General features: G+C 38.2%; 1 protein-coding gene across 1 annotated transcript in view; it reads left to right on the top strand.

Moving 5' to 3' along the window:
• The window catches only part of ctnna1 (catenin (cadherin-associated protein), alpha 1), a 78383-nt gene that overhangs the window by 16479 nt on the left and 48804 nt on the right, over positions 1-13100 (top strand). The window contains exons 6-7 of the mRNA XM_004541077.5: positions 165-434; positions 6401-6604. Of these exons, the coding sequence (XP_004541134.1) occupies positions 165-434; positions 6401-6604 (474 nt within the window). The remainder of the gene's footprint in view (positions 1-164; positions 435-6400; positions 6605-13100) is intronic.

Raw genomic sequence — 13100 nt, 5'->3', positions numbered from 1 at the left:
ACTGCTACACTTGGTGTCTTTGTAAGGGCATGACAAGTCCATTTTGAATATAAAGTATATTACCACACTACCTCCCATAGCTGTTCCTCCTCAAAGTTGAACATTTTTATCATTTTTTTCTGATCTTTTTTTTTAAAAAATTTTTTAATTCTTCTTAATTCTAGGAACTAAAGGACGTTCAGCACAAGGACCAAATGGCTGCTGCCCGTGGGGTGCTACAGAGGAACATCCCATTGCTGTACACAGCATCCCGTGCCTGCCTGCAGCATCCTGACGTGGCAGCATACAAGGCCAACCGTGACCTGATCTACAAGCAGCTGCAGTCTGCAGTGTCCGGCATCTCCAATGCTGCCCAGGCCACTCCCACCGGAGATTCAGCACTCAGTCAGTCAGGAGGGGGTGGAGAGCTTGCCGATGCCCTCAACAATTTTGATGTAAGTCAAATGAGTGGCTTACAAGTCACAACCTGACTTGTCACACTTCCAGGTATCTGCTTAATCTAGAAAAGCATGACATTTAAAATGACATTTTTCCTAAGTCTAACAACAAAGGCCTGACTAGGACGAAACATTAGACTTGGGTCAGAATGCTAGTATATAGAGCTAACCAAACTGACTCATGAAATGACGAAAACCCCCCAAAGTTAGTGAGGTACATGGACAAACTTGGGACATGGCTTTAAGGCACATGCTTGACTCACTACTACTCCATTCTTTGAAGGACATAGATTAGTCCGTCTTTATGAACGCATCATAAGGAGGGGGGGCGGAGAGGGGGTGGAGATATAGCCTCAAAGCTGTATCACAACATTCAATGGAAATGTGCTACATTTCTGACGATATATGACATAAATAATAAAATAAATAAAATAAATCAGTTATTGCAGTTTGCAGGCATCAACATGTAGAGCAAAGAAAATAAAGGTCATCTTCTGTCCTTTTCCAATGAGCTACTGTCACTGATGACGCACTGCCTAATCTGAAGTGCGTATTTATTGAAACAAGTTGCCAACAGCAACATTACAGTGCAGAGGTAGTGACACAGCATCAGTCAAATTTAACCACGAAAGTAAAAGTATAACTGCCATATGCTTTTAAAAATGACTAAAGTAACATGAGTCTTAGAGCTTCACATTATTGTCGCATAAAATGGAAAAGTGTTTTTTTTTTTTTTTTTTTTTTTTAACCTGTGATGAGGATGTGTGATGGGTCAGGTTTTACAAAATGTATTGCTTAAGAAAAATGAACTCGAAAGGTATATAAAACGTGTGATAATGTACTCATAATATTTATAGGAAACAACATCAGGATAACAGCTGGAAAACACAAAGCTAATCAACTTAATGCAGCCTGGGGTGATAAATGCAGAGAAGATTAACCTGATTTCTCTTCCATTGCCACTTATTCTGTCACACTTGCAAAGTAACTTATTGTTTACAAGAGATTTTTCATGTTAAGATAAAGTCCAAAGACATTCAACAAATCCACGAGACAAATTAAGCTCCACAGAAGTACAGGTTTCTGTTGTGTCCTCTTTTGCTCAATGAATTATTCATCTTGTATTGGTTATTAAGTCATTTCGCAAGTAGCAGTGTCTTGATGTGTTGCTCATACTGAGACACTGTGTATTCGTGTGATTGATGCAATTCGCATGCTCATGTTTTATTAGCCAGTGGCTGTATGATGCATTGTTTAATTACTCATAGTTATTGCAGACCATGGTATTTCTGCTGGTTGACATGGGAGGTTTGGGAGTTGCTTGCACAGTTATTCCCGGCCTAGAATGTGACCCGTGGGAAGGGTGACTGCGCGTAAGCAAGATCTGCATGCAAAGGTAATGAGTCTGTGTTGCCATTAGTAAAAGAAAGCAGTGCTTTTTCCTCAGTAAATGAAACTCGAGTTAACTGAATTTGCTAAACAAAATTTGTTTTCTAAAAATTATTTGGTAATGGCCAAAGCACCTATTTATTTCATCTAGAGCTGGGAGATACTTATTTGTATCTCTCTGAAATTAGTAGTCAATTTGACAGTTAAAAGATTTGTACCAACAAAGATGGACATCTTTGGTTAAACAACCTTTTTTTGATTTATTTTACTTTTAATGTATAACACCAGTTAATTGTTGTTTCTGAGATCTTATGCCATGCACCAGGCTGCAGTGCCCCCCTTGTGCACTTTCTCTCAGGGGAGATGTAAACGAGAAACCTGAAAGACAGACATGTGAACCAGCATGTTTCAGAACTTTGATATAGAAAATGAATGGCTCTATGTAGGGTGTAATCTGGTGTGGTTGTTAGTGGAGAAATGTGAACCTACACTAACGTGTGGGGAAAAGAAGGCGCCTGCTAATGTCAACCACACTCTGCAGGCTAATAATCAGGTTTTTATTTATTTAGCTTTTTGTGCGTGTGTGCAATCTTATGTGTGATGTGATACATTTTGTATTTTAGTGAAGAATTGGTTTCGGAAGGCCCTTAAGTGGTTTTGTTACAGTTTTTAGTCTTTTTGCTGTTTATTTATCTTGTTTTGGGTCCTATAACTAGCGAATTGGTCACAGGCAGTTGCTAACGCTACTAGGTAACCCTCTAATGTATTTACTTCACCCTCATATGTCAGCACTACCCTTCACTCCTGTTGAAGGGTAGTTGTTTGAAATACTCACCTGAAAGTTGAGAGAAATAACTCAGGATCTACTCACTTGGTTGTTAATGCTTATTTCGCCTGCCATGACTGTAGGCCGCCAAAATTCAGCGGCATTCTATTCCCTGATTTCTATATTGCTGCTAGTGTCTTGATGTATTAGATGACCCCTGGACAAAACCATTAAAGGCTTTCAAATTTTGTCACGGTTAGGGTGCCTGAGAATTCCAATGTTTAAAGGATTTGTTGCTTTTCTTTTTTGGAGGTGGTGGACTCAATAAGCCAAAAGGCAAGATGCTCTCCGTTTGATTCAGTACCCGCTAGAATAGGAGAAAAAAACAAAACGCTTGACTAAAACTATACTTAAGGTAGTACATGTGTTATGTAAGACCGTCTTCTTTGAGTGTCCTTCATCAACTAAGCATTACTTCTCAAAGTAGTCCCACTTGGGAATATAACACAATGCTGTTTGTGCATTGAACAAATGTGTATTTTTAGGGCAAGGGTAGGCTGATGGCTGAAAGAAAAGAGTTTGATGATATCATAGTTGGCTTGCGTCAAGCCCTTTTTTTTGTGTTTAAAATATTTTTTTTCACTCTAGAATAAAAAGATCATTAGTATGAAAGCTTTTCTGCCTAACGGCATCATTTCTGAGTGATTAATCAATATTGATCAGGTGACAAAAAAAAGCCCTTGTATCTGTTGCATCAGTGATTATTTTACAGGTAATTACACACACTCTAAATAAACTGGAATGCAGGCCTTTTCCAGAATACCTAGTTGTGGTGCCCACTTTCAAGTGCAAGGCAAAATTAGCAAATGAGTCAACCCCCGCCATCTCTCTCCCTCTCTTTTTTTTCCTCCTCCATGTCTCTCTCGTGTGCCTGTTGCCATGGTGATATGACACGCAAGCAGAGGAGGTCAGATGAGACATAACGGAGGGGGGCTGGAGGTGGCAGTGATAGAGGGCGGGCTGCCTAATAAACCACGATTGTAACAGCTGAATTGTTGAATATTTTTCAGCAATAGGGCATCTGCAGCAGTATTGCAGAGTTCATTTCTCCCCGAGTAAGTTGGCTGTCTTAGACTGTCACAAACGTTGTATTGATACCTTAACCCTCCGCAGTCACCACCAGCAGCCTTTCTCAGCAGATTTACCCGTGTGAAGTGAAACGTTTAAGTTGGCTCCCTTGTCCTACAGATATATGGAAAAAAGTGTGGGTTGCTGGAGCACCTCTTAGACTGAGATGAGCGATAAATACTACCCAACTAATACTTGAAAGAAAAGAAAGTTGTACAGTTGCATGGAAAAGTATGGAGACCCCTGAAGAATATCTGATTTAATTAAAAAAAAATATATATATATTTTTTGTTTGTCTTTTTTGCGCTGGAAGTATCGATGGTGTCCTGTTTTTGGTTACTTCTTGAGTTCAGTCCTTCATCAATATTTACAGTGTTAATATTGTAAACCTTCTTGACTTTGGTTGAGAGGCAAGTGACATTGTTGAGGGCAGCAGTGTTTCAAAAATTGAACTATTTATAACAAAGAACGCTGTGAGCACAGTGAGGAGGGGAAAAAGAAATCCCTATGCTGACGGCCTTTTTGCACTAAGGACTTTGTAAGTGCTGACGTTCATTGGACTTGTATAGAAAATATATACTGAGACGGCAAAAAAATACAGCCTGTGGAAATTGGTCTATAGGCACATATCACAGCAGTTTTTGTTTTCCTTCTTCTTTGTCAAGGAACTTTCTTTGCCACACCCTTTTCTGAGATATTTTTGGGCAAGCAGGGCACATGCCTAAAACAGCTGGAAACTGTTTTTCAACTGCTGTTTGATTTAAAAAAAAAAAAAAAAAAAAAACCAAAACTTGAAACCTTACTTGAACATAATCAAGCTTAAATTAAGAAAAACGAGCAGTGCCTAAACAAAATTAACTGGAGGAGCATTTAAACTATGATGAAAGTGATTTCTTCCAGGATGACTATGCTCCCTTCAGTAATGCACAAATGGTTGCTGCATGGTTTGAACTTGAAAGGAGAGAAAATACTCAAAACAAGGCACCTTGCAGCAGTTCTCAAGCTTACTAAGGTTTAAGTCGTCACCATGTGTTCAGGTTCATCTGCTACTGTATTCAATTCTTTAGCTAATAAATTAATGGGGTTCTCAATCACAAACTCTACTGTTACTGTTTTTATTACACTAGAAACAACATTTGGGTTACATTTTGTAACTTGGTTTTCCCATGAAGAACCTGCAAAAGGTATATCCGCCCCAGGGTCAAACTGTACAGTGGAGGCTCAGCCTGTTTTAAATGCCTTAAATTACACCATTTAAACCATTTTCCTTGCCAGGGCCTTATTTTCTTAAATTCTTTATCCCTAAATTAATTTTGTGTTTATTTTTTTATATATAAGCCATTTTATTTTTCTGTGTGGGAGCCTAATGGCTTTTTAGCAGAGTGTGTTAACTATGTGAAGTGTGGCCTTTTCTGAGAATTTATTTTCTTCACCATTTGTGGTAGGACCATTTTAAACCAGGACATGTTGCTTTGGGGAGAGAGAAAGAGAATGTATATTAGACTTTATCATTATTACCTGCTTAACTTGAAGCAGTGTATTTAAATTGACAGCAAAAGTTACTTTCACTTTGTCCCGGATAATCAATTAACCCTGAAGATTTGTTTTACAATTTCTGAAGTTTAATACAGGGTTTTGCCTTTAGTGGCTTTAACGTTACCTTTGATACTGCTGCCCTTCCACCACAACAAAAATAAACCATCTTTGAGTTTGAGAGACAATGCAGGAGGGTGGACTGTCAGTGAAGAAAAAAACCCCCAAAAACTTAGCCATGCTTTCATGGACTACAGACCATTTTACAAATAACTGCCCGTTGCCAAAAATCTTAGAATTGCCAGTCTCATTACAATTTCTGGATACACTCAGATAACAACAGTTCCAGGCAAGCTCTATAAAAAGCCTCAGTCACACCAGGCCTCTTATTGTATTACTGCTGGAAACTACGGTTTTCAGTTTACATTAATTTATTTCAGCGTCTTATAGAGTGGGTCGTGATGAAGAGATTTGAATTTTGCTCAGCGAGTATATGCAGCTTTGTATATACTCGCTGGTTTGTATTTGTTCAATTGGAGACTGCATCCTTCTTTACCCCAAGGTTTAGTACTTTAAATGTTTGACCAGTTTCCTTTTTTTGAACTGTAAACACCTTAACAGGGACCACTAAGGTGAACTTGTGTCAGGTGTAAATCAAAAATCACTCAACAGGCTTCAGCCAGATATAAGAGCTTAACATAAAAATATTATTGGCTCATAATGTTCTGCAAAAACACTTTTGTGGCCGTTATTCAAGCCATAAAGTCGGGATAGAATTTGGCGTTGTGGGGAATACTGGCGTAAATTGGTGTAGATAGAGGGATTTAATCACTACACACATTCCATGAGCTTTACTGGTTGGACACATCTGTTTTATTCTTTGCCATGTGGAAAGCACTTTGTAACACTGCCTTTGAAAGGCGCTAAAAAAGGAAGTTGTTGTTGTTCAGGGTGTACAGAGACGAAAAAAAAAAAGACAACATGGCACTTTCCTCCCTTCTGGTTTTCCACCTCACCTCAGAGTCAGTCAGTTCAGTCATTTCCTTTCTTGTTACTCTGGGCTTTGTGAAGGAGAGATCAGTGTACCATGATTGTGCATTTTTTTTTTGCTCCCTGTGTAATTTTCCCTCTGACCCTTTCTTTACAGAAACAAATCATTGTGGACCCCCTGGCGTTCAGCGAGGAGCGCTTCCGCCCTTCCCTGGAGGAGCGCCTTGAGAGCATCATCAGTGGTGCTGCCCTCATGGCTGACTCTTCATGCACACGTGATGACCGCAGGGAGCGCATTGTGGCCGAATGCAATTCTGTGCGCCAGGCTCTCCAGGACCTTCTGTCTGAGTATATGGGCAATGTAAGTCTCTTTTCAGTTTTGTTTTCTTGTCATGTTATCTCGTCCCATCTTCTTTATTGTAGGCAGAACAATTTTCTAAGGTCAAAGGTTGTGCAACGGACTACAAACACAATTCATTCTGGCATGGATTGAGTTAAACTCTTAACATTTGACTTTATGTGAGTGTAATATGCGAGTCTTTACATAATCTGTTCCACTTGCAGGCACACCAATACCAACACATAACTGTCAGTGACAATTAATTCGATTATGTAAGTGATTACATAGCAAATCCTTGACCTTGCTTAATGTCATAAAGTATAGTACTCAATATCAACAGTGCTAACCACCATGCCACCGTGCTGCCCATAGTACTCAATATATAAACTAAATTGCGAAATGTGGTCTTACTCAATATTTCTTGTTGTGAACAACTTTTTAAACTGAAGTACTAGTTTGTTTCTGAAATTCAGCGGAAAGAAAAGACTTAGGAAAGTCTATACACATATAGAAAAGATGAGAAAAATTACAATACTAAATATTGCAGAGCATAATGACCAAGCTAGAGACAATTAAGCCCAGTCCACACAGGAAACTATTTGTTTGATGGTCATTTCTTGGTCACTGATGGTTGGTCATTAGTGGACATTCCAAGCTCCAAGTTGCCTTGGTGACCCCCTAATATATTTACTACCTTGTCATGTCAATCTACTGTATCCTGTGCTCTCATTGGTAGCTGCTTTAGTTGCTTGCCTCAAAATTGAGAAGTTGATTTTTCAGCCATTACCAGCAGTTACTTCACCCACCATTGCTGGATGTCAGAACTGAGCCTGCTGATTTATTAAATGCTAAAATTACTATTCTGTCTGTAACAAAAAGTAATATATTTATTCCTGGCCTTGGCCCTGCATGCCATGCCTGTGAAATCTGTTTAGAATTTTAAGGATTCAGTGGACATATAAAGACCAAGAGCACAACCTTTTTTAGAGTTCACTTGCCTTTGGGGAAGTATCTAATATTAAAAAAAAAAAAAAAAAAAAGATGACTTAATGGCAAAAACTGTTGATTTTTATCCTTCAAAAGGAAAATTTTTCCACAAGTGCTGATGTCTTATCACTGGATTAATGTGACATGTTTTGTATGTAGATGCAAATCTGCTCCCATTTGTTGGATTTTGTTTTGTCCCAAAAACAAAACAAAAAAACAACAAACAAATATAGATAGAGAGAGAGATATCTCTGAGCTGCTGCACTGGCATATCATTAAAGTGGCGGTAAAAACCGACACGAGGGTACACTGTTCGACCCAGCTGTGGTGGCCACGGCGCAAAGTAGGGCTGCACGATTTTGCATAAAATGAGAATCACGATTTTTTTTTTTTTTTTTTTTTTTTTTTTTTTTTTTTTTTTTTTTTTTGGCTTGGAATTGAGATCACGATTCTCTCACGATTTTCTTTTCCAGTATAAATATTTATTGCACTTATTAACTGCACATCAACTTCGTAACAGTTGAGACTGAACATAAAAACAATAAATAAACATAAAAACAACAAATGTCTCACGTTTTGTTGTTGCCGCAAAATGTTGTACTGCTTGAAATTCTGTCTCCACCTTTGCTCAACACTGCGTGTATAGAGCAGGTAATGCTACAATAGAAAAATAGCCTCCGTAATTTCTTTGTGCCTGCGGGAGTTCGACGTGTATAGGGAAGCGCTGTATAAGGTTCCCGTTATTGATGTTTGGGTGGTTGACCGGAACGGATTTTCTCCTGTCACTTTCTCGTCATCCCTGACATGTTCTCAGTTGTTTTTTCCCTGCTAATTTTAGCATCACACGGCACAGCTTCTGTATCACGTGGTATAAGGCTCCGCCTTTGTCATTTGTTGAGCAGGAAGAGTGAGCGCTTGTTTTCATGCAGAGTACGTCCCGGATCAAAATGCGGTACAGTCGTCTTTTTTTTTTTTTTTCTTTCTTTCTTTCTTTTTTCGTCGTTGTCTTTTGGAAATGAGATCGCACATAAGTATGAATCGAGATCGCGATTTTTCTAACGATTAATCGTGCAGCCCTAGCGCAAAGCATCAGATTACAAAACTGCATGACCGGCTAGGGTGTCACAAATGTTATGGCGTGCCCCCAGATGATGTGATGTCCAACTCGGCACGGGGCGCTCAGAGCATAAAAGCACCATACCAGTGAATGCTTATAAAATTATTTGATTGCAGATCAGGTTTGCCTCAAAATTTGTTTTCATTGGACATTGACAAAATTAGCAGTTGTGGGTCAACTAAGTTTGAATGTCATTTTCTCTTATTCTAGCCTCAAGAATTGCAGTCATGGTTTGCACTCGTTGTCCATCCACAACATGTTCAGTTTATTTTAAGGTTCAAGACACTCATGAAGCATCTCTGATTTGCTTCAAAATGACTTTTCCACTTCACTGGACTCATCCATGCCAGCCATGTTACCCTGTATGACTTGAGATGTTAGATTTACAGCGAAATACCACTCTGATGATAAGTGGACATGATAGGTGTATGACCACTCATTTGGCCAAATGAAAACAACAGATGAGAAGCATAATGTGTCATTGTCCACAGTGTGCTTTAATGGCGTAGTTTAGCCTCTAAGAATGGTGCCTTTAAAGCTGTGGTAGATGTTTGTTATGAATCTTAAGCATCTAAACAAACCACACTTGTTTGAGGATGTGTCAAATTATTCCAAGACAGAGAGATAATAATATATGTGATGTCTTTCAGGGAGGCAGTCTTTTTCTTGCCTAAACCAGTGTAGGCCTATGCTTGGCACAACCTTGCTACATGATGTCCTTGATTTTTAACTGTAGATCATTTTGAATGCAGATGAAGCAGTGAAAGTCAATAAACGGTATGTAGCCATTACAGCATATGGGTTTACACTCACAGCTCATGGTGTTGGAAAGACTCCTAACTCATTCATTCCCATCCCTTATGTTTCTTCATACCCTCTAGCTACAACTTGTTTACCCCCCTTCTCCATTTTTCCTGCACTCCTCCTGACTCAAAGATTTCCTAGTATCGTATAGTAAAACTCAAGCATTGAATCTTAGGTTTTGTTGAAAGGATTTAACTTGGAGTATAATTAATTGTTCAGTGTAGGGTTGTTGTACTATACTTTATGTTGTACGACTTGAGTTGCTTTGAGCTTAAAATGTGCTAACAGCAGTGGCCAAGAATCAAATTCTGGAGCTTGCATTTATGTGCTAGTGTGTTCCTCATCCCTTAGGCCATGAAACAAAAATGCTTTTGTTAATCTTTTTCATTAAGTTTTGTGTAGGTTTGTTTAATTAGGCATATTACAAGTTGTACAACCCCCAGTAGTAATATACAAATGATCTGGCTGCGGCATGCTGCAACAATATATTAAAGCGATAATTAAAAAAAAAAAAAAAAGTCCTTTGAATACCCTCTTAAAAATCTCTTGATCATTTTTATATGGAAAAGGGCTGGATAGATAATGACAATTGGTATGTTGTCTAGAAATCAGGTTTTTGTTTTTTTTTGTGTTACATTTTGTTTCAAAGCCAGCTTGGTTTATATTAAAGTTGTTTTGATAAGCATTTTTTTTTTTTTTTTTAATGTTCTGTTTAGGTCTGTTTTTGAGCTTTTCAAACTGCCTTTTTATACACATTCACAGCAGGTGATTTATTGCTTGTTTCATTTGTTTGTTCAACCATGAGAGTTATTCGAGGAGCAGTTGAAATTATGAGCTGATTTGAACACCATTTAATATTTGTTTATCTTGTATACAGCAGACACTTTATACAAGTTGTATTGACTTTTATAAATTTGAGCTTTGAGATAGATAGATATTCATTCATTCATTCATTCATTCATTCATTCATTCAATGGAACTAAGTGAATAGAAAAGTTGGGATGCACTAGCTACAGATGTCTAAATGTATCAAGCACATTATGCGGATGAATCACTTGGATATGTCCAAGTGTCTTTCTTTTTTCGTGTTCCCAGAGTAGAAAATGTAAGGGCAATGCTAATGATGATCATTTAATAAGACTAGAGCTTGTCTATTCAGCCAGTGAAGTGGAAAGGTGGGTGGGGGGAATGTCGCCCCAGCACTGCCACATAGTGTGACCTCAATTATTCCATATTGTCATGACAGTTTGGCATGGCACGTGTCGAGTGCAACTGTTTCTGCCACTTTTTATTAATAATGCATCCCTTGTTCTCGGCATCTGTCAGGGTTTCATTTCACATTGGAGAGTGACACTTGCTTGTTTTGACATACACAGCTACTGACATTTAAATTTCTTCAACCGGATAGGATATATTATCATTTTCACCTTAGGCAAAAAAGACATACCTGGCCAATGTAGTGGAACCCAACTTGTCCTCCTTGCTTGTGGTTTTTGGTGTAGTTCTCTTCCCACACTCTGCCTTCTCCTTGCTGAGTTCTGTTTCACTTTCTTTTGCGGTTTCAGTCTTCCTGCTTGTGCCCTCTTTTCTTAGTGCCTCACTCTTTTCTTAAGTCTTGCTGTTTTCTTGCCTTGGGCATCTAAAATGAATTTTATTCTTACACTGTGCGTGCCTCTCATTTTAAATACTTTTTAGGTTTGTATCTTGTGCCATGTACCCGCCTTACCTGGTACCCTTATTGTGTGTGTGTGTGTGTGTGTGTGTGTGTGTGTGTGTGTGTGTTAATAACAAGTTCACAACGCTAATGAGGATATTGATTGACATTTTACATGAGGATTTTGTTTGGACATATTTAAAGCACAAACAAAGATTGTGTTTGATATTGTACCCAGAGGTTGTGATTATTATAAACTGTTTTTACCAAAAATATTGGGGTGGGAGAGTGACAGGGTTTTTGATTTTATTTATTTTATTTTAAATTTGTCTATTTGTAATCTCAATGGATAATTAAAACAAATTGCACTCCACACAATGTAACGGGGAAAGCTTTAGAGTCCCAAAGGTTTTTCTGTATTTACAGCCTCCATAAAACACTGGTCTGTCAGTAAAAGCCCTTCAGGCTACATTTCATTGATGGGGTGATCTTTTGCTGGTGAATTCCAAGCTTTTTGATTATCTTTGCTGTCAGGTAAATGAGGTACACCCTTTCTTTAACAGGGTGTGTTGTGAACTGCATTAGACGGCTTGTTTTAAATAATTTGCTGGCAGCTGTGGCAAGCTTTGTCTGTATATTAATATATTTGTATTAATTCAGATTACAAATTTCTGTGTCAACTTTTGACCTTTTGCCATGTCCCTTTCTTGGTCACTTGAGAGCTGAGGAAACAATTTATAAGTGTAATATACTGAAAAATACCGATGCAACAGCTTAAGCATGCAGATGGTCCTTCTGATGGTAGTTGTCCTTAAGGTAGACTCATATTTAGCACCATAACATTTTCATTGAATGTACATCAGTTTAAATGTTTTCTTTCAATACTGCATTTTCTTTTCTTTCTTTTCTTTTTTTTTTTTTTTACAGTTACAACACTGTGAATACACTGTTAAGTGACAAGATCAAACTAAGAAGCCTTCATTTCTTTCCTTGTTCTAAGTTTCAAACACTTTCAAATATAACACTAATATTCCTTTACTGTTGAGATTGAGAAGGACTGGTGTCCGTCTACGTAGAGAGGTGGCTGCCTCAGAGCCAAAGTGGCACATCTTAAAATGGATTCAACTGAGAATGTGGAATCCAGTTATTAGCCAGGTAAGGCCATTGTCTTTGAGTTCCTGTATCTTGGAACTATAGTTGAATCTAAAACCTAAACAGACTGCGAAGAACATGTATATTGCATACAGAAAAAGTTATAGCTTTAAAACTAAGGGCTTAGGTACCTTTCAGAAAACAAAGCTTATCCCTCAGTTAAGTACCAGATGGTTTAAGTGGTGTAAGCAACGTTGGTGTTTGTTTTGTAGAAAACATGGTTTGATTAGGCTCGAGTTGGAATTTTTGCTGTTTACTTAAAGCAGGCCTGATGTTGGACCATTTCTCTCTGGTTATGAGACAGCAGTGGCAGACTTGCTGGGTCTGGAATATTTTGTAATATGGTAACATGACGGCCATAGGTTTTTGTGAATAAAAGTGCTGTTCTAAGTTTGAATTAGATTTTAATTTATTAGGCTAAATATTCAAGCATGTCTATTGGTTTGTAATTCTCAATTGTTTGTGCTAGGACTCACCAGTGATATCCTTGGAGAATGGCTTTAAATTTAAGCAATAGATACATTAGGGGTTATATGCTGATGAGAGTCCTGATCAATGTGTCTCTCCTAGTAAGCATTTTCTAGATTTATTGGAGGTCTTATAATGAGTACCTGAAACATACATGGGTTCTGAGTCCTTGAACCACACTGCCGAAGCCGTGCTGTCAGACTCGTCAGTTTTGTGCCTTGCTCACTTGGGTACACCCTCCAGGTTAATTACGGAAGCTTGCTTTTTGTAGACCTCATCAGAAAAGAGCAGGTAAAATTGAAGTGGCTCTTGTAGTTATTTATTATCTGAACCTT

This window comes from Maylandia zebra, linkage group LG2 (genome assembly GCF_041146795.1).
Source record: "Maylandia zebra isolate NMK-2024a linkage group LG2, Mzebra_GT3a, whole genome shotgun sequence".
Classification (NCBI taxonomy): Eukaryota; Metazoa; Chordata; class Actinopteri; order Cichliformes; family Cichlidae; genus Maylandia; species Maylandia zebra.
The sequence above is the reverse complement of the archived record's forward strand: the minus strand, read 5'-3'. Positions and strand labels throughout refer to the sequence as shown.